This window comes from Saimiri boliviensis, chromosome 2, assembly GCF_048565385.1.
Source record: "Saimiri boliviensis isolate mSaiBol1 chromosome 2, mSaiBol1.pri, whole genome shotgun sequence".
In the NCBI taxonomy this organism is placed as follows: domain Eukaryota; kingdom Metazoa; phylum Chordata; class Mammalia; order Primates; family Cebidae; genus Saimiri; species Saimiri boliviensis.
The window spans coordinates 215,885,266-215,905,974 of NC_133450.1; the positions used below are offsets into that span (position 1 = coordinate 215,885,266).

General features: G+C 39.5%; 1 protein-coding gene across 7 annotated transcripts in view; it reads right to left on the minus strand.

Annotated features, from left to right (window-relative positions):
• The window catches only part of STRBP (spermatid perinuclear RNA binding protein), a 172,644-nt gene that overhangs the window by 74,977 nt on the left and 76,958 nt on the right, over positions 1-20,709 (minus strand). For 6 of the 7 annotated variants that reach the window (XR_012516672.1, XM_039474645.2, XM_039474641.2 and 3 more), the window contains exon 2: positions 1,983-2,151. Coding sequence is in view for 6 of the 7 variants with exons in the window: in XM_039474645.2 (XP_039330579.1) it covers positions 1,983-1,985 (3 nt within the window). In the remaining variant the exon portion in view is untranslated. Of the gene's footprint in view, positions 1-1,982; positions 2,152-5,324; positions 6,287-20,709 lie in introns of those variants that run through there. The other variant, XM_074395315.1, reaches the window with a different exon arrangement.

Here is a 20,709-nt window from a genome sequence, read left to right on the forward strand (position 1 = left end):
ATAAAGCATTTCTTTTAGTCATAAGAACATGGAGACTATAAAAAATGAGCACAATCAGAGGCAAATAATTCACATGGTAAGATACAAAAGAATCAGTGTGGTTTTTTCACATTTCACCACCTAGCTAAAATGACAGGGAAAATCCCAAGTTAACATTTGTTCCTACCATCTAGATCTAAAATATTAGAATTTCTTCTCTAAGGAGCCAGCTGATTAAGTTATAATCCTTGGCACAAATATCTTAAAAGCAAGTAACATTTAAAGAAATACCAACAGGCTGGACACAGTACCTCATGCCTATGATTCCCAGCACTCTGAGAGGCTAAGGCAGCAGCAGGATTGCTTGAGCCCAGGAGTTCCAGATCAGCCTGGGCAACAAAGCAAAACCCTACCTCTACAAAAATTTAAAAACTTGCCAGATGTGGTGGCATGCGCCTATAGGCCCAGCTACCTGGGAGGCTCAAGCAGGAAGATCCTTTGAACCCAGGAATCGGAGTTTCCAGTGACCTATAATCATGTCACTGCGCTCCAGCCTGGGTGGCAGAGAAGACCCTGTCTCAACAACAACAAAAAAATCATAACACATCACCACCATCAGACTTGCTAAACAATATATTCCAGCCGGGCGCGGTGGCTCACGCCTGTGATTTCAGCACTTTGGAAGGCCGAGGCGGGTGGATCACAAGGTCAAGAGATCGAGACCATCCTGGTCAACATGGTGAAGTCCCGTCTCTACTAAAAATACAAAAAAATTAGCTGGGCATGGTGGCGCGTGCCTGTAATCCCAGCTACTCAGGAGGCTGAGGCAGGAGAATTGCCTGAACCCAGGAGGTGGAGGTTGCGGTGAGCCGAGATCACACCATTGCACTCCAGCCTGGGTTACAAGAGCAAAACTCCATCTCAAAAAAAAAAAAACCAAAAAACAAAACAACAACAAAAGCAATATATTCCAAACATACTGGGCTTTTTCTCTCATTTGTAATGTGTTTTTAAAACCTTGGCCAGCACAGTGGCTCATGCCTATAATCCCAGCAATTTGAGAGGCTGAGGCAGGTGCATCACCTGAGGTCAGGAGATCGAGACCAGCCTGACCAACATGGCAAAACCCTGTCTCTACTAAAAATACAAAAAAATGAACCAGGCATGATGGTAGGCACCTGTTATCCCAGCTACTCAGGAGGCTGAGGCAGGGAGACTCGCTTGCAGTGAGGCAAGGTGGCAATGAGCTGAGATCATGCCATTGTACTCCAGCCTGGGTGACAGGGGAAGACTTTGTCTTAAAAAAAAAAAGAAATGAAATGAAACCTTTTATTGCTTATACTTAGGAGAAAACCTCACACAACACCCTCCAGAACTAATAATACTAAAGGAGAAAAAATCCACACATTTTACCAATTAAAAGCCTAGGCACCAAAGATTATGACTTAATCTAACATCACGAATTCTATTTAAGTCTGACCTCTTCACAAAAAGCAAGGTTTCTTTGATTCTCATTTCAGTGTCCCTACTATACTCAGCACTTGACCCTATTATTTGAAAAATACGCGAAAGAGGTGACTTTTTCAGTTAAACATTTACACATTTTATAAACTTCAACATCATTCCTATTACTAATTAAAGGACTGATTCAGAATTAATTTCCATGAGAAAAAAAAACTGAACTTAAAGTAAAAAAACCTAGCTATTTGTATCAGTTAGCTAACGCCAGTTTTATTAGAAAATATTATTTATGAGCATTCCCTCCTTTGTTTTGATAATTCATGGCCTACAGGCTCATGGGGCCCTACCTTGTGGTTTATAGGGCTTATAATAAATCTGAATTCAGTTGCTTTGCTTAAATAGTAGAGTGCCATCTTTATCTAAAACACTAAAGCAAAAAATTTACACCATTGTTTTTCATTTGCCCTCACTGTTAACATTTCCAATTTTAAATTACTGGAGTCTTTTGTAAATAAATTATGAAAATGTCCACAATAACTTACCATGGTTTTCTATAGTATTTCAGCTTCTTTTTCCGATCCTTTCCCCTCTTTCTTGTCGTCTTCACTAGACACTGTTTTGTGTAACAATACCTCCTCATAAGCCTGAGTCCCCTGACAGCTAAGTGTCAATATAGCAAATATGTTTGAAGACTTGTTCTCTGGAACAAACCTGCAAGAGAAGAGGAAAATAACTTCAAAAATGCTTATTTACTATTAGCTTCCAATCTGAGTGTGTAGCCCATAAACACGTTCTTGATTAAAAACTTAAACTCAAAGAGGAAAATTTTCTCAGTTCAAACAAAAATCTAACATATTTCTTTGAAGGCCTGGGCCCAAGAGCCTAGGAGATATGGCCAGAAAACTAAGCCTCCTGGTAGCTACAATGTGGCAGCTGGCTGACTTGCACTCAGTGAGATAAATACATTTGCAAAGAGACTCAGTCAAGAAGCATAACCTGAAAGAGTAATACTACTACTAGCGGCAAAATGTTGCAATTAATCATCAGGTTTTCAACTAGAAATTGGCATTAGTCAGACCCATGTGAAAATTCAGTAAAGACACCTGAAAATATAACAATATCAATGAATGTTCCATGATGCTTTTACATTTGATACTGCCATTAAAAAGTACATGCTGGCATAATGATGTTCTTTAATTTTTTTTTTTTGGCCTAAAATTCAGATTTTTTTTTTTTTTTGCTTTATCCTTAACTCCCAAAAGACCCTATTTATCCCTGTGCCTGTATGCACTGCTACGCCAGACTCCTGAATATTCACTAAATCCTGACTTCATTACCCCTAGACGTCCCTCACTAAAATTCCACAGTATGTTTCTATCCAGAGGCCAATCATTGTTACCTATTTTGTTCCACCTTTATGAGATTTTATTCCAGAGTAAAAGTAAACTTTTCTGAGCATTGATTAAATACTTAGAAACCCAGCTACAAGAAAAAGAGAAAAAAAAATTTTTTTAAGAAGAGCTAACATCAAAATACAGCACACACTTTACGTGACAAGAGGACATAATTTACATACTACATATCTTATAAACTCACAAAGAAAATAACTTTCTCTTCACCTAAATATCTTTCCTTTAAATCAAATTTCCTTTAATAAGGAAACACCCTCACTACTGTCAATAACAGTTCTTAATATTATCAGTTATGCCAAGTAAGGTGACTCATGCTTGTAATCCCAGTGCTTTGGGAGGCCAAGACAGGAGGATGGCTTAAAGCCAGAAGTTTGAGACAAGACTAGGCAACAAAGCAAGACCTATCTCTTTAAAAATACTACTACCACTACTACTATTTAATAGAACAAGTTCTAATAAATTTTACTTACTTTATGATTACTTGTATCACATTAAGGAAGAAATGCACAAGTGCTACAATTCATGGGATCTTTTTGGACAACCAAAAAACAGGGATTCAAGTACGCTCCCACAGCAAGAGGTATCTCAAAAATGCTCTGGTCACTAAAATTATACCTTCCAAAGACCTTACTATATAAGTAAAGTCTTCAGCATCTCCCATTCCCAACCCTATTCCATTCTAAGGGACTCAACTATTTACTACTTAGCTGTGAATCCAGCAGCCAAAAAGCATTGCTATGTGTTCAGTCAATAACTGAAACAAAGTACACAAGCTTTCTTTGTATAAGTGAAGCCAGTTCATGACCAGCCTGGCCAATATGGTGAAAGCCTGTCTCTACTAAAAATAAAAAGCAGGATGTGGTGGTGGGTCCCTGTAATCCCAGCTACTTGGGAGGCTGAGGCAGGAGAATCGCTTGAACCCAGGAGGTGAAGGTTACAGGGAGCCGAGATCACTGGAATGCCACTGCACTCCAACCTGGGTGACAAAGCGAGACACCGTCTTTAAAAAAAAAAAAAAAAAAAAGTGGTGCCAGCCAGGCACAGTGGCTCATGCCTGTAATCCCAGCACTTTGAAAGCCTGCGGCTAGGAGGATCACTGGAGCCTAGGAGTTGAAGACAAGCCTGGGCAACACAGTGAAGCTCCATCTCTACCAAAATAAATTAGGTGGGCATAGTAGCACATGCCTGTAGTGCCAGCTGCTCAGGAGGCTGAGGTGGGGGGATCACTTGAACCCAGTAGGGTGAGGTTTCAGTAAGCCATGAACAATACACCACTGCACTCCAGCCTGAGTAACAGAGCAAGACCCTGTCTTAAAATAATTGAATAGACTGAAGGCAGAAAAAGAAGGAACAATGCTATGAGACAGCTTCAGATGCTGTGAGGAAATCATGGATCACCAATATAAAAAGTACAGCACTCTGCAGTCGTTTAGCATGGAGGGTAACTACCCTACCATCAAGAACCTCTGGGAACTTCAGAGTATGATAGCATAGTGTAATAACTCATGAAAAACAACAACAGCTCTATCTCTCTTCACTATATATTCTATTGGTGTTAAAAAACAAACTTAAAAATCATCTGACCAACTCTACCCTCATTTTACAAACGAAACAGAATAAAATATTTAAGGTTATATAGCAAAGTAAGGACAAGATATGATTTGGAACCTAAATTATAGACCAGTGCTTTTTCCTATTTATCAATCTGATTGAGAAAAATCCTAATTTATAATATATCTGGTTTACTCTAAACAGATACGGAGAAACTACAATCTTTTTTGAGAGTTTTTCTTTTTTAAAAAGAAAAAAAAAAGGTGAACAGATAAAATTCTGGTCTTAAAATTTTTTAAAAAACTAACTTTGTTCGTTAATAGCTATGTGACTTTAGAAGCTATGTGACTCAGAGAGTCACTTAATTTCCTTGGGTCTCTGTTTCTTTCATTTATAAAATGAGAAATAATTCCATTATTAATTAGTGGAATTACATGTATGGAGCTCAGACTTTGTGCTTGGCCCTGTTCTGTTTCATTTATTAACTCAACCCTCCTAACAATCTCAATTACTGTCTACAATGAACACATAAGGAAACTAAAGCATAAACAGATAACATAACCTAAATAAAATTATCATAAACAGTAAGAGTCAAGATTCATATCTAGACAATCCTCTTTAATATTGTTTTAGCTCTAAAGGACTTACATTTACTTTCAGGGACAAACTTTAGCTATTGCACAAAAAAAAAAAAAAAAAAAAAAAAATCTGTATGAATTACTAGGACCATAGAGCACCCAGGCTTTGGAGTCAAGTACCAGCTTTCCCACTTCCCTTATCTGAGCCACAGTTTTCTCATCCATGCAATGGAGTGATTAGTATCTACTTCAAACTAAATAGACATGTTATACAAAAATACCTAATAATATCTTACAAATAGTATACACTCAATAAATGGCTTCAAGGGGAAAAAAAACACACCTCAAATTTCCTAATGTCAGTAGAAACAATTTCTTTATACATGAGATATATGTATGTTTCTCTGAAAAAGATTAGAAAAATATTAACTATGCTCTCCTTCATAAGAAAATATTAACTATGTACCTCCTTCCTTATGCAGAAGGTAGTATTATATATAAAGGAATGCGTGTCACTTTTTAATTGAGCACCTTTTTTCAATTAATGGATATTATTGTCTAGAGCAGCTTTAGGTTTACAGAAAGGTTGAGTGGAAAGTGGAAAGAACTCCCATATACCTCTTCTCCCCAGCACCCACCACACATAGCTTCTCCTATTATTGACATATTGCCTTAGTGTGGCACATTTATTGCCACTGATAAACCAATGATGATACATTATTATTAAGTTCATCTTTTACATTAGGGTTCACTCTTTATACTGTACATTCTACAGACTTTTACAAATGACATGCATTTACCATTACAGTATCATACAAAACAGTTTAATGGCCCTGGGAATGCCCTGTGCTATTTGACCTATTTGACCCTCCTACCTTCCCCACCCTTGGTAACCACTAATTTTTTTCTCAGTCTATAATTTTACCTTTTTCAGAAATGTCATAGAGTTAGAATTATATATCATATGCAGCCTTTTGAGACTAGCTTCACTTAGCAATATGCATTTAAGGTTTCTCCATCATTTTCATGGCTTGATAGTTCTTTTTTTCTTCTTCTTCTTTTTTCCTTTTTTGAGACGAAGTCTTGCTGTCACCAGGCTGGAACGCAGTGAGCAATCTCGGCTTACTGTAACCTCCACCTCCTGGTTCAAGCAATTCTTCTCCCTCAGCCTCCCAAGTAGCTGAGACTACAGGCACGTGGCACCACGCCCAGCTAATTTTTGTATTTTTAGTAGAGACGGGGTTTCACCACGTTGGTCAGGAAGGTCTAGATCTCCTGACCTCATGATCTACCCGCCTCGGCCTCCCAAAGTGCTGGGATTACAGGCTTGAGACACCTCACCTGGCCGACAGCTCATTTCTTTTTATTGCTGAACAACATTCTATTGTACGGATATACCATAATTTATCCATTCACCTACTGAAGGATATCTTGATTCCAAATTTTGGCAATTACGAATAAATTCTTAAAAGCATTCATGTGCAGGTTTCTGTGTAGACATAAGTTTTCCAAGTTTTTGGGTAAATCTCTAACAACTTTGCTAGCTATATTCAAACTAGGAAACTTAGGTAGATATTTAGGGATTTTTTTTTCTCCTGAAATACAATGAAGAGAATGTAAAAATGCTTTTTTTTTTTTTGAGACAGTCTCTCTCTGTGGCCAGGTGCCAGGCTGGGGTGTAGTGGCGCAACCTTAGCTCACTGCAATCTCCGCCTCCTAGGTTCAAGCAATTCTCCTGCCTCTGCCTCTGCCTCCTGAATAGCTGGGACTACAGGCGTGCACCACCACACCCGGCTAATTTTTGTATTCTAGTAGAGACAGGGTTCCACCATGTTGGCCAGGATGGCCTTGATCTCTTGACTTTGTGATCCGCCTGCCTCAGCCTCCCAAAGTGCTGGGATTATAGGCATGAGCCACCTCACCCAGCAATACTTTAAAAATCCCAAGTAATGTTTTGCAAAGTTTGTCATAGAATCCAGTAAATTTACTCTCACAACAGTAACTGAATAGAAAACCTTCAATTTTGTTAAACTAATATAGGCCACGTCTCTAAAACAAGCTATGTCAAAATAAATAGTTTTTATTTCTTTATGAAAGAAACACCACACATCTACCGTATTAAAGATGGGCAAGAAAAGGTTAGAAAAAGACACCTCACTGGCTCTCCAAGAAGATCACTTTAAGATAAATTATGTGAGAATTACGAGTAAACACTTACTAATTGCCTATTAATTAGCATGTATATGCTGACTAGTATGGAGAATACAAAGAGGAATCAAATCAGAACACACTAAGGGGCCAGGCAAGGTGGCTCATGCCTGTAATCACAGCCCTTTGGTTGGCTGAAGCAGGCAGATCATTTGAGGTCAGGAGATCAAGACCAGCCTGGTCAACATGGTGAAACCTCGTCTCTACTAAAAATACCAAAATTAGCCAAACATGGTGGTGGCGTGACTGTAATCCCAGCCACTCAGGAGGCTGAGGCAGGAGAATCATTTGAACCCAGGAGGCAGAGGTTGCAGTGAGCCAAGATCGTGCCACTGTACTCCACCCTGGGCAACAAGAGAGAGACTTCATCTCAAAAACAAACAAATAACACTAAGGAAAGTAAGAGCAAACAGACATAAATCCAATACTCTCCCCAAATCCCTTCAAATATATTCAATTTTCTCTACATGGTGGCATTATTTCTATGCACTACTAATGTTAAAAGAAAACTGAATTTCAGTATTTTCTTCTGGAAGTTTCCTTTTATATTAATAGGCACATGAAAGAAGGTTAAGCTAATAAGCCTATCAATTACTTATCAATAGCTAATATAAAATTCTCGCCTAGTTCCAAACTCCAGCTATTCCTCCTTACCCAAAAATACCTATCATGATGGAAAAGCTCTACTTTACCATATCACTTGAAGGCTTGTAACAATGGGCAGAGGCCAAAAGGTCTTTTCTCAACTAACAGTATGTACAAAGAAGATGTGATGGCCATAATCTGAATCTAAAATATACTAAATGACCCAGCTAAGTTGAACCAGAATAGTTCCTGAATATTTACTGTCAGTGAGCAAAATGGAAAAGCTCTTATTGAGTAACCAATCAAAAGAGTGGTTAACAGAAAAACACATCCCTTCACTAAAATAAACAGTTATTTGCCCTTCCCAATCAATGGTACCTTATGTGACAAAACAACATTCAGCCAGACAGATGACTCACTTGGTCAATGAACCAAAAATTCAATGCATTTCAACAAGTACTTACTGAACACCTGTAATATCCCAGGCACTGTGCTAGGCACTTTGGCTACCAACAGTGAACAAAACAGACAAAAATCCTTGCCCTTGTGGTCTAAGTCCAAAAGAGGGAAACAATCAAAAAACAATAAACGTGCGCCGGGCGCGGTGGCTCAAGCCTGTAATCCCAGCACTTTGGGAGGCCGAGGCGGGTGGATCACGAGGTCGAGAGATCGAGACCATCCTGGTCAACATGGTGAAACCCCGTCTCTACTAAAAGTGCAAAAAATTAGCTGGGCATGGTGGCGCGTGCCTGTAATCCCAGCTACTCAGGAGGCTGAGGCAGGAGAATTGCCTGAGCCCAGGAGGCGGAGGTTGCGGTGAGCCGAGATCGCGCCATTGCACTCCAGCCTGGGTAACAAGGGCGAAACTCCGTCTCAAAAAAAAAAAAAAAAAAAAAAAAAACAATAAACGTAAAATTAGGGGAATTAAACAATATGTTAGAAGGTGTGAAATGCTTGGAAAAAAGAGCAAGCAAGTTGAGGAGGCAACAGAGTAAGCACAATGCAGTGGCAGTGCAATTTTAAACTGATGATCAAGGCTTCACTGCAAAGGTGGCACCTAAGCAAAGACTTGATAGGATGAACAGTTAGCTATGTAGATATGTATTAATTGAGCACTTCCAGCAGGGGAAAGAGCTAAAGCAGTGGCCCTAAGGGTGTGCCTGTGGAAGTAGAAGAATAGTAATAAGGAATCCAAAGTGGCTGCAGTGGGGTGGGCTGGAGAGGAGGACAGAGAGGACAGAAAGGTGGGGGTGAGGGGGCCAGACCATATATGGCAGAGGCTGGCAAACTTTCTTTTAAGTGCCAGATAGTAAATACATCAGGCTTTTCATGCCATAAGGTCTCTACTACTCAACTCTGCCTTTGTAGTGCAAATGTAGCCATAGGCAATCTGTGAACAAATGGGTGTGGCTCTGTTCCAATAAAACTTAATTACAGACACTGAAATTTCAATTACACATAATTTGCACTCAAAAATATCAATTTTGATATTTTTTAACCATTTAAAAATATAAAAACCATTCGTAGCTCACTGGTCATATAAAAACAGGTAATGGGCCCAATTTGGTCATGGGTCAATTTGTCAAGTCCTAATTGGAGGTCCTTCTGGTCACTTTAAAGACTGTAGCTTTTACTCTTGAGATGGGGAGCCCTTAGAGGGTTTTCAGCACAGAATGACAATATCTAAGTCGTATCTTCAAAAGATCACTATGGTTATTTTGAAATGCACTGTAAAAGAGTAGAAGGAAGGAGACCACTTAAAGAGGTTTAGTGATCATATTCTGGATATATTCTGAAGGTAAAGGCAACGGCATTTCTAGTAGATTGGATTTGGAGTGCGAAGGAATTGGAGGCATCGGGATTGCCTTCAAGGTTATTGGACAGAGCAACTGAGTGAAAGAAGGTGCCAGGGAAAGCAGGTTTTGGGAGTAAGATCAGAAATTCAGCTTTGGACATACTGACATCGAATTTAAGATATTTACTAGATAGCCAAGAAGGAAGCTGGATATGGACATAATGCTCATCAGAGAGGTTTGGATTAGGATATAAATATGGCAGTTTTCAGTAGTATGTGAAGCCACAAAATGGCCAAGGGAGTGGGTGTACCAATGAACACAAAAAAAGCAAAAGGAGAAGCACAACTATACTTAGAGAAGGAGTAACCTGAGAGATTGGAGGAAAATGAGACTGTGCTGTTTGGAAAGTCAAGTAAAGAAAACTTATAAAGGAGGCAAGATGTCTAAATTAAACACAAACTAAGGGCTGCGTGCAGTGGCACATGCCTATAGTCCCAGCTACTCATGAGGCTGAGGTGGGAGGATCATTTGAGCCCAGAAGTTCAGGGCCACACTAGCCAACACAGAGACTCTGTCTCGATTTTTAAAAAAGGAAGGGAAGATACAGCATAGGAACAGGAATCTTGTTTTAATACTACGGATATCTAATCATTTAAGGGTATTTACATATTTGGAAGTCTTGCATACTACTATGCAAAGTTCTTTTTCTATGTTTTACCATTTACGGGGATTTATCCTCTTCTACACTATACTATTTCCATTTCAGCCCATCATTGAGGAAAATTTTACCTTGAGAACATCAGACTCCTCTTCAAAACCTTTGATAACCATTAATTACCTAAGCAACTAGCATTCAGTGGCATCCAAGGTCCTTCACAATTTAACACTATCATAATTCCTGTCATTTCTCTCACCACCACAGCTCCAGTCAATATGGGAATAATGACTCTACCCCAGAACACCTTGCATTGTGCTACTGCTAAGCTTGAAGTTAAACAATTCCCTTACCTAGATTATGGACACCACACCATCATGATTTGTCCTTGTTCTATTCATCAAATGCCCATCTGAAATCTACCCCTCCATGAAGTCGTAATACTTGAGTTTATACAATTTCTTCCTCCTTTGGGCCATCCAGCACTTTTTCAGCTTCCTTTATATTTCTATTACTCAGTTTTAATGAAATGATTTACTATCATCTCCACAGTACCTAGTACATCATGCTGTACTTAGCAGATGCTCAATGTAATTTGAATTCAACCCTAAATTTATCTTTCCTTAGGATGCCATAATCACAGAATCTAAAGAGGTTCCATCCGAAAGGTCACCATCTCTTCCCATGTATTTCCATGGCAGTCATCACCACAGTGACTTACAGGGAATTACTGGCTCGTCCTCCATAAGCACAAATTCCATTACTTATTTGACTTACCCATCTTGGATTAATCTCCCAAACTCTATCCCATTCCTTCAGGACTTTAGTACTATACTTAGCTTACTGACACATACTCAACTTGACTTCTGGCATAAGTATTATAATTTTAATAACTACAGAGATGACCCTTCTAAAAGTCTGGCTTCTCCAGTCCTTGTATTCCTTTCCTCCAGTGTTCTCATCTTCTTTCCTATTTTAGACAAACATGCTCCAGTGGGACCTATAATCACTAAAGCTACCACCTTTCACAGTCCCTTATCCTTTTCCTGCCCTCATTTCTGTCCTTATCCAACTCAAATGATATGATCCATTATTTATCACTCACATCAGCAACTGCTTCTCTTTTCTTCTCCTGGAAAAACTCTAACCCTGTTTAAATCCAACCCTCTTGGCCATACAACACCATTAACCTTATACTATTAAATGTGGCTGAAAGAAAAAAAAAGTATCATATAATCATGCTAATTAGTCCTTTTCATGACTGTTAGCCTTATAAGGCCCAATAATCAATAGTTCTAAGGGAATCTGAAAATGTGAAGTCGAGGTTTTGGGGTTCGAAGAATGACTACTTTTTTTTTCTACTGTATTTGGGCTCGGGGTACATGTGCACATCCTGCATCCTGCAGGATTGTGGCACAGGTACATACATGCCATGGTGATTTGCTGTCTCCATCCCCCTCCACCCCCCATCACCTACATCAGGCATTTCTCTGGGTGTTATACCTCCCCATCCTCCTCACCCCCTCATTGCTGTCCCTCCCCTCCCCTCCCCTCCACTCCCCCACCTAGCCCTGTAAGTGTTGTTCCCTTCCCTGTATTTGTGTTCTTATTGTTCATCACCCACCTATGAGTGAAAACATGCAGTGTTTTGTTTTCTGTTCTTGTGTCAGTTTGCTGGAAATGATGGTTTCTAGATTCATCCATGTCTCTACAAAGGACACACAATTCATCATTTTTTAGTGCATATTATTCCATGGTGCATATCTGCCACATCTTTTTTGTCCAGTCTATCATCGATGGGCATTTGGGTTGGTTCCAGGTCTTTGCTACCGTAAACAGCGCCACAATGAACATATGTGTGCATGTGTCTTTATAATAAAACAATTTATAATCCTTTGGGTATATACCCAGTAATGGAATTGCTGGGTCAAATGGAATTTCTACTTCTAGATCCTTGAGGAATCGCCACACTGTCTTCCATAATGGTTGAACTAATTTACACTGCCACCAACAGTGTGAAAGTGTTCCTTTTTCTCTACATCCTCTCTAGCATCTATTGTCTCCAGATTTTTTAATGACAGCCATTCTAACTGAAGTGAAATGGTATCTCAGTGTGGTTTTCATTTGAATTTCTCTAATGACCAATGATGATGAGCATTTTTTCATGTTTCTTGGCCGCCCATTTGTCTTCTTTTGAAAAGTGTCTATTCATATCCTTTGCCCACTTTTGAATGGGTTGGTTTTTTTTTTTTCTTGTAAATCTACTTTAGTTCTTTGTAGATTCTGGATATTAACCCTTTGTCTGATGGGTAGATTGCAAAAAATTTTTCCCATTCTGTTGGTTGCCCGTTTACTCTAATGATTGTCTCTTTTGCTGTGCAGAAACTCTTAAGTTTAATTAGATCCCATTTATCTATTTTGGCTTTTGTTGCCATTGCTTTTGATGTTTTAGTCATGAAGTCCATTCCTGTGCCTGTGTCCTGAATGGTGTTGTCTAGGTTTTCTTTTAGGGTTTTTATGGTGTTAGTTCTTATGTTTAAATCTTTAATCTATCTGGAATTAATTTTTGCATAAGGTGTAAGGAAGAGGTCCAGTTTCATCTTCCTGCATATGGCTAGCCAGTTTTCTCGATGCCATTTATTAAACAGGGAATCCTTTCCCCATTGCTTCTTTTTGTCCAGTCTGTCAAAGATCAGATGGCTGTAGATGTGTGGTGTTGCTTCCAAGGCTTCTGTTCTATTCCATTGGTCTGTATCTCTGTTTTGGTATCAGTATCATGCTGTTTTGATTACTGTAGCCTTGTAGCATAGTTTGAAGCCAGGCAGCGTGATGTCTCCAACTTTGTTCTTTTTGCTTAGGATTTTCTTGGCTATGCTGGCTCTCTTTTGGTTCCATATGAAGTTTAAAGTGGTGTTCTCCAGTTCTGTGAAGAAAGTCAATGGTAGCTTGATGGGGATAGCATTGAATCTATAAATTACTTTGGGCAGTATGGCCATTTTCACAATATTGATTCTTCCTCACCATGAGCATGGAATGTTTTTCCGTCTGTTTGTGTCTTCCTCTATTTCCTTGATCAGTGGTTTCTAGGTCTCCTTGAAGAGATATTTTATGTCCTTTGTTAGTTGTATTCCTAGGTATTTTATTCTCTTTGCAGCAATTGTAAATGGGAGTTTGCTCATGATTTGGCTGTTTGTCTGTTATTGGTGTATAGGAATGCTTGTGATTTCTGCACACTGATTTTGTATCCCGAGACTTTGTCGAAGTTGCTTACCAGCTTAAGGAGGTTTTGGGCTGAGACAATGGGGTCTTCTAAATACACAATCAGTCATCTGCAAATAGGGACATTATGACTTCTTCTTTTCCTAACTGAATGCCCTTTATTTCTTTTTCTTGCCTAATTGCTCTGGCTAGAATTTCCAATATCATATTGAATAGGAGTGGTGAGAGAGGACATCCTTGTCTAGTGCCAGTTTTTAAAGGGAATGCTTCTAGTTTTTGCCCATTCAGTATGATATTGGCTGTGGGTTTCTCGTAAATAGCTTTTATTGTTTTGAGGTATGTTCCATCGATAGCTAGTTTATTGAAAGTTTTTAGCATAAAGGGCTGTTGAATTTTGTGGAAGGCCTTCGTGTGGTTTTTGTCTTTAGTTCTGTTTATGTGGTGAATCATGTTTATAGATTTGTGTATGTTGAACCAGCCTTGCATCCCTGGGATGAAGCCTACTTGATCATGGTGGATAAGCTTTTTGATGTGCTGTTGGATTCGGTTTGCCAGTATTTTATTGAAGATTTTTGCATCAATGTTCATCATGGCTATTGGCCTATAGTTTTCTTTTTTAGCTGTGTCTCTGACAGATTTTGGTATCAGGATGATGCTGGTCTCATGGAAAGAGTTAGGGAGGATTCCCTCTTTTTGTATTGTTTGGAATAGTTTCAACAGGAATGGTAACAGCTCCTCTTTGTATGTCTGGTAGAATTCGGCTGTGAACCCGTCTAGACCTGGACTTGTTTTGGTTGGTAGGCTATTAATCGCTGCCTCGACTTCAGACCTTGTTATTGGTCCATTCAGGGTTCCAACTTCTTCTTGGCTTAGTCTTGGGAGTGTGTAAGTGTCCAGGAATTTATCCATTTCTTCCACATTTACTGGTTTATGTGCATAGAGCTGTTTGTAGTAATCTCTGACGGTAGTTTGTATTTCCTAGGAATCAGTGGTGATCTCCTCTTTTTTTTTTTTTTATTGCATCTATTTGATTCTTCTCTATTTTGTTCTTTTCAAAAAAACCAGCTCCTGGATTTATTTTTTTTTAAGGTTTTTTTGTGTCTCTATCTCCTTCAGTTCTGTTCTGATCTTAGTTATTTCTTGTCTTCTGCTAGCTTTTGAGTTTTTTTTATCTTGCTCCTCTAGCTCTTTCAATTTTGATGATAGGGTGTTGATTTTAGAACATTTCTTGCTTCTCATGTTCACATTTATTGCTATAAATTTCCCTCTAGGCACTGCCTTAAATGTGTCCCATAGGATCTGGTACATTGTATCTTCATTCTCATTGGTTTCAAAGAACATTTTTATTTCTGCCTTCATTTCATTGTTCATCCATTTGTCATTCAGGAGCAAGTTCTTCAGTTTCCATGTCATTGTGCGGGTGTGAGTACTTTTCTTAATTCTGAGTTATAATTTCATTGCGCTGTGGTCTGAGAGACTGTTATGATTTCCGTTATTCTGCATTTGCTGAGGAGTGATTTACTTCCAATTATGTGGTCAGTTTCGGAGTTAAGTGCAATGTGGTGCTGAGAAGAATGTGTATTCTGTGAATTTGGGGTGGAGTGTCCTGTAAATGTCTATTAGGTTCACTTGCATTCAAGTCCTGGATATCCTTGTTGACTTTCTGTCTTGTTGATCTGTCCAATATTGTCAGTGGAGTGTTAAAGTCTCCCACTATTATTGTGCGGGAGTCTAAGTTTCCTTGCAGGTCATTAAGAACTTGCTTTATGTATCTGGGTGCTCCTGCATTGGGTGCACATATATTTAGGATAGTTAGCACTTCTTGTTGCATTGATCCTTTTACCATTATGTAATGCCCTTCTTTGTCCCTTTTGATCTTTGTTGGTTTAAAGTCCATTTTATCAGAGACTAGGATTGCTACCCCTGCTTTTGCTCTCCATTTGCTTGGTACATCTTCTTCCATCCCTTTATTTTGAGTCTGTGTGAGTCTTTGCATATCAGATGGGTCTCCTGAATACAGCACTCTGATGGGTCTTGACTTTTTATCCAGTTTGCCAGTCTGTGTCTTTTGACTGCAGCATTTAGGCCATTCACATTCAACATTAATACTGTTATGTTCAAATTTGATCCTACCATTTTGTTACTGGCTGGTTGTTTTGCCCATTAGTTGATGTGGCTTCCTCCTTGAGTCATTGTTCTTTACCATTTGATACGTTTTTGCAGTGGCTGGTACTGGTTGTCCCATTGCCTGTTTAGTACTTCCTTAACTCTTGTAAGGCAGGCTTTGTAGTGACAAACTCTCTCAGCAATTGCTTGTCTATAAAAGATTTTATTTCTCCTTCACTTATGAAGCTTAGTTTGGCAGGATATGAAATCCTGGGTTGAAGATTCTTTTCTTTAAGGATGTTGAATATTGGCCCCCACTCCCTTCTAGCTTGTAGGGTTTCTGCCGAGAGATCCGCTGTGACTCTGATGATCTTTCCCTTGTGGGTGACTCGACCTTTCTCTCTGGCTGCCCTTAGGATCTTTTCCTTCATTTCAACCCTGGTGAATCTGACAATTATGTGCCTTGGGGTAGCTCTTCTTGAGTAGTATCTCTGTGGTGTTCTCTGTATTTCCTGGATTTGAATGGTGGCCTGCCTTGTTAGGTTGGAAAAGTTCTCTTGGATAATATCTTCTTGGATTCATTCTCCCTGTCACATTCAGGTATGCTAATCAAGCATAGATTAGTCTTTTCAATAATCCCATCGTTCTTGGAGACTTTGGCCATTTTTTTCACTCTTTTTTCTCTCATCTTGCCTTCTCACTTTATTTTATTGATTTGATCTTCTATCTCTGATATCCTTTCTTCTGCTTGATCAATTTGGCTGCTGAAACTTGTGTATGCCTCACAAAGTTCTCGTACTGTGTTTTTAGCTCCATCAAGGCATTAATGTTCTTCTCTAAGCTGCTTATTCTAGTTAGCATTTCGTCTTTTTTTCAAGGTTCTTAGTTTCTTTGCATTGGGTTAGAAAATGGTCTTTTAACTCAGAGAAGTTTGTTATTACCCATCTTCTGATGCCTACTTCTGTCAATTCGTCAGATTCATTCTCGTTTTCTGTTCCCTTGATGAGGAGTTGTGATCCCTGGGAGGAGGAGAAGTGTTCTGTTCTTTGATAGTTTCATCCTTTTTGTGCTGTTTTTTTCCCATCTTCATGGATTTCTCTCTCTCTCTTTGATCTTTGAAGTTGGTGGTTTCAGGAGTCGTCTCTGAGTGGACTTTTTTTCTATTGAGGTTGGCTGTATCTTTTTTGGCCTGTAGAGGGCGATGCTGGGCTCTCTCAGGTTCAGTCAGGTTGTTGGGTGGGTGGTCCTTCCCTGAAGTTTGTTTGCAGGTGAGATTAGCCCCGCCTTCCCAATGGCTCCTCTCCCAGAGCTCGATCTTCCTGGTTGGGGTCAAACTGGTGGATTTGCTGCCAAGCTCTCTAGTGAGCGTTTCGGTTTGAGTTCTGTGGAAGTGAGACCTGCCAGGCCTTATGGTCTATTTCCCTGCTTTCAACTCTGCCTCCCTCTGTGGGATGGTCTGTCCCACTGGTGTTAGTCCAAACTGCCACCCAGGTCCGTGTGACAACTTGCCACACCCAGCAGGAGCCGCTGTTCATATCTGCATCAACAACCTACAGCGCCCCATGGTCTGGCAGGGCTCTTGTGGACTGTAGATTGTAGGAGGGATGAGGTAAGCACAGGATCTGAATCCGAGCACCAAGGGGGTGAAGTCTCCCGACCCTCCAAGCCGGCTGAACTCAGGTGGGGACATGCCCCCCTTCTTGATTTGCTCCCCCCCTCGGCAGGTCTCACCTGTGGCTTCTTCCCTGGGCTATTTTCAGTGCCCTGTCAGTCCCACAGAAACGAACCTGGCACCTCGTTTGGAATCATGGAGTCCTCTAGCCCTTTTTGTCTCATTCACTGGGAGCTGCATTCAGGTGTTGCCTCCTGACAGCCATCTTGGCACCCTCCCCCACTTACAGTCATTCTTAGGTAACCTGGCATTTGGTACCCTGGGATACTAAATATCCTGCAGTGTCCAAGATCTGTCCCACCTAAAGTGCATGTAGGAGCCTCAGTGAAAAAGTTAAATGTCGATTATCTTCCTCACTCTCCTACTGATTTTCTCATACTTCTCTTGTCTCTTCAAACATCTACATTCCTACCTCCTCACATTCAACAGGTCACCTTGCTTTCTACTTCATGCAAATTGCCAATCTTGCTGCATCTTTAACCATATATTCTTCCTTCCTGTTATTATCAATGAACTGCCCCCATTCCTATCTAATGCAAACTCTACTAGATCCCATCTCCTTTTGCCTCCTCAGGATATCACTCAATAATCATTCCCCCTTCTCTTTCTCCTGTATCATCGATTTTCCCCATTCTACTGGATCATTTCTATCAGCATTCCCAGATGTTGTAATAGCAACCATCTTTAAAAACAAAAAAGGAAAAAAAATTTAAAACCCTCCTTGACCTCTTGCTTTGCTACAGCTACTAGCCCAGTTCTCTGCTCTCATTTTGGAGTATAATTCAATTCACACTTTTGGTTTCCATTTCCTCTCCTTCCATTCTCTCTTAAACCCACCCCAATCAGCCTCTCATCCCAATGCTCCATTAAAACAGCTCTTGTCAAGGTCCCCTAGGATTTCTACGATATTTAACGCTACAAACAATTCTCAGTCCTTATCTTAGTTGATTTCTCAGCAACAGGTGAGAGAGTTGACTGTTCCCGACACTTCACTTCCATTGACTTCCATCCAAGACACCACTCTCTTAGTTCTCCTCTCCTCCTACTTTATAAATTACTCCACTGTAGACTGCAGTGAGCCGAGATCACGTCATTGCACTACAGCCTATGCAACAGTTTGAAACTCTATCTCAACAACTAATAAAAATAAAATAAACTATTCCATTGTATCATTTTCTTCTTTATCTCCACAACCTCTATATGCTTAAATGCCTCAAGACTCAGCCCTCAGACTTCATTTCTTCCATATCTTACCTTCAACATTCCCTTGACAATGTCATCTAGGTTTGAGACTTTAAATACCATCTATATACTGAGGACTCCCAAATTCATATAAACCTGAGTTCCAAATTCACATTCAAGCAAATAATCAACACATCCACTTGGATGTTTAATAAGCATCTTAAACTTAATGTGTCCAAACACACACACACACACACACACACACACACACACACACACACAACTTTGCTCCTCCCAGCCTTCCTTCCCTCAAGAGAAAGCCACTACTTCATCCCTTCGTTGTTCATGCCAAAAATCTGAAAGTCATCCCTAACTCCTTTCTTTCTTTCACACTTCACATCTGATCCAGCATCAAATCCTGTTACCTATACCTCACAACACTATCTAAAATCTGACCACTGGGAAGTCCTAGCTAGAACAATCAAATGAAATAAAGAGATTCAAATTGAAAAGAAGCCAAATTTTCCTTATTTGCACATAATATTACCAAAAAAACTATTCAAACTGATAAACAAATTCAGTAAAGCTGCAGGATATAAAATCAACATACAAAAAATCCGTAGCATTTCTATATGCCAACAGCAAATACTCTGCAAGAAATCAAGAAAATAACCCCATTTATAATGGCTATGAATAAAACTAAATACCTAGGAATAAACTTAACCAAAGAAGTGAAAGATCTCTACAATGAAAACTAGATGCAAGAAATTGAAGAGGACACAAAAAATTGAAAAGATATTCTATGTTCATGGATTGGAAACATCAATACTATTAAAATGTTCATGCCAACCAAAGCAATCTGCAGGTTCAATGTACTCTCTATTAAAATACTAATGACATTCTTCACAGAAACAGAAAAAAATAAAATTCTAACATTTATACAGTAACACAAAAGACCCAAACTAGCGAAAGCTATCCTGAGCAAAAAGAACAGAACTGGAGAAATCACATTATCTGACTTCAAATTATACTACAGAGCTGTTGTAACCAAAACAGGATGGTGCTCGCATAAAAACAAACACATGCTAGTATAAAAACAGACACAAAGACCAATGGAACAGAACAGAGAACCCAGAAGTAAATCTATAAATCTATAGTGAACTCATTTGTGACAAAGGTGCAAAAAACACACACTATGGAAAAAAAACAGTGTCTTCAATTAATGGTGCTGAGAAAATTGGATATCCATATGCAGAAGAATGAAATTAGACCGCTATCTCACATCACATACAAAAATCAAATCAAAGTGGATTAAAGAATTAAATCTAAAGCCTGATACTATGAAACTACTAAAAGGGGGCCGGGCGCGGTGGCTCAAGCCTGTAATCCCAGCACTTTGGGAGGCCGAGGCGGGTGGATCACGACGTCGAGAGATCGAGACCATCCCGGTCAACATGGTGAAACCCCGTCTCTACTAAAAATACAAAAAATTAGCTGGGCATGGTGGTGCATGCCTGTAATCCCAGCTACTCAGGAGGCTGAGGCAGGTGAATTGCCTGAACCCAGGAGGCGAAGGTTGCGGTGAGCCGAGATCACGCCATTGTACTCCAGCCTGGGTAACAAGAGCAAAACTCCGTCTCAAAAAAAAAAAAAAAAGAGGAGAGAGAGAGAGAAAACACTGGGGAAACTATCCAGGACACTGGACTGGGCAACACTGTATTGAGTAAATACCGCACAGCAAAGGCAACCAAGGCAAAAATGGACAAATGAGACCACATCAAGTTAAAAACTTCTGCACAGCAAAGGAAACAATCAACAAAGAGACAACCCAAAGAATGGAAGAAATCTGCAAATTATCCATCTCACCAGGGATTAATAACCAAAATATATAGGGAGCTCAAATAACTCAATAGGAAAAAAATCTAATAACCCAATTAAAGAATGGACCAAAAAAAATCTAAATAGGTATTTCTCAAAAGAAGGCATGCTAATGAGAAACATAAATCTATAGTGAACTCATTTGTGACAAAGGTGCAAAAAACACACACTATGGAAAAAAACAGTGTCTTCAATTAATGGTGCTGAGAAAATTGGTGTATAAAACAGTACTCAACATCACTGATCAGAGAAGTGCAAATCAAAACTATAATGAGATATAATCTTATCCCAGATAAAATGGCTTTTATCCAAAAGACAGGCAATAAGAAATGCTGGCAGGGACACAGAAAAGGAAACCCTTGTATTCTGTTGGTAGGAATGTTAATTAGTACAACCACTATGGAGAACAGTTTGAAGGATCCTAAAA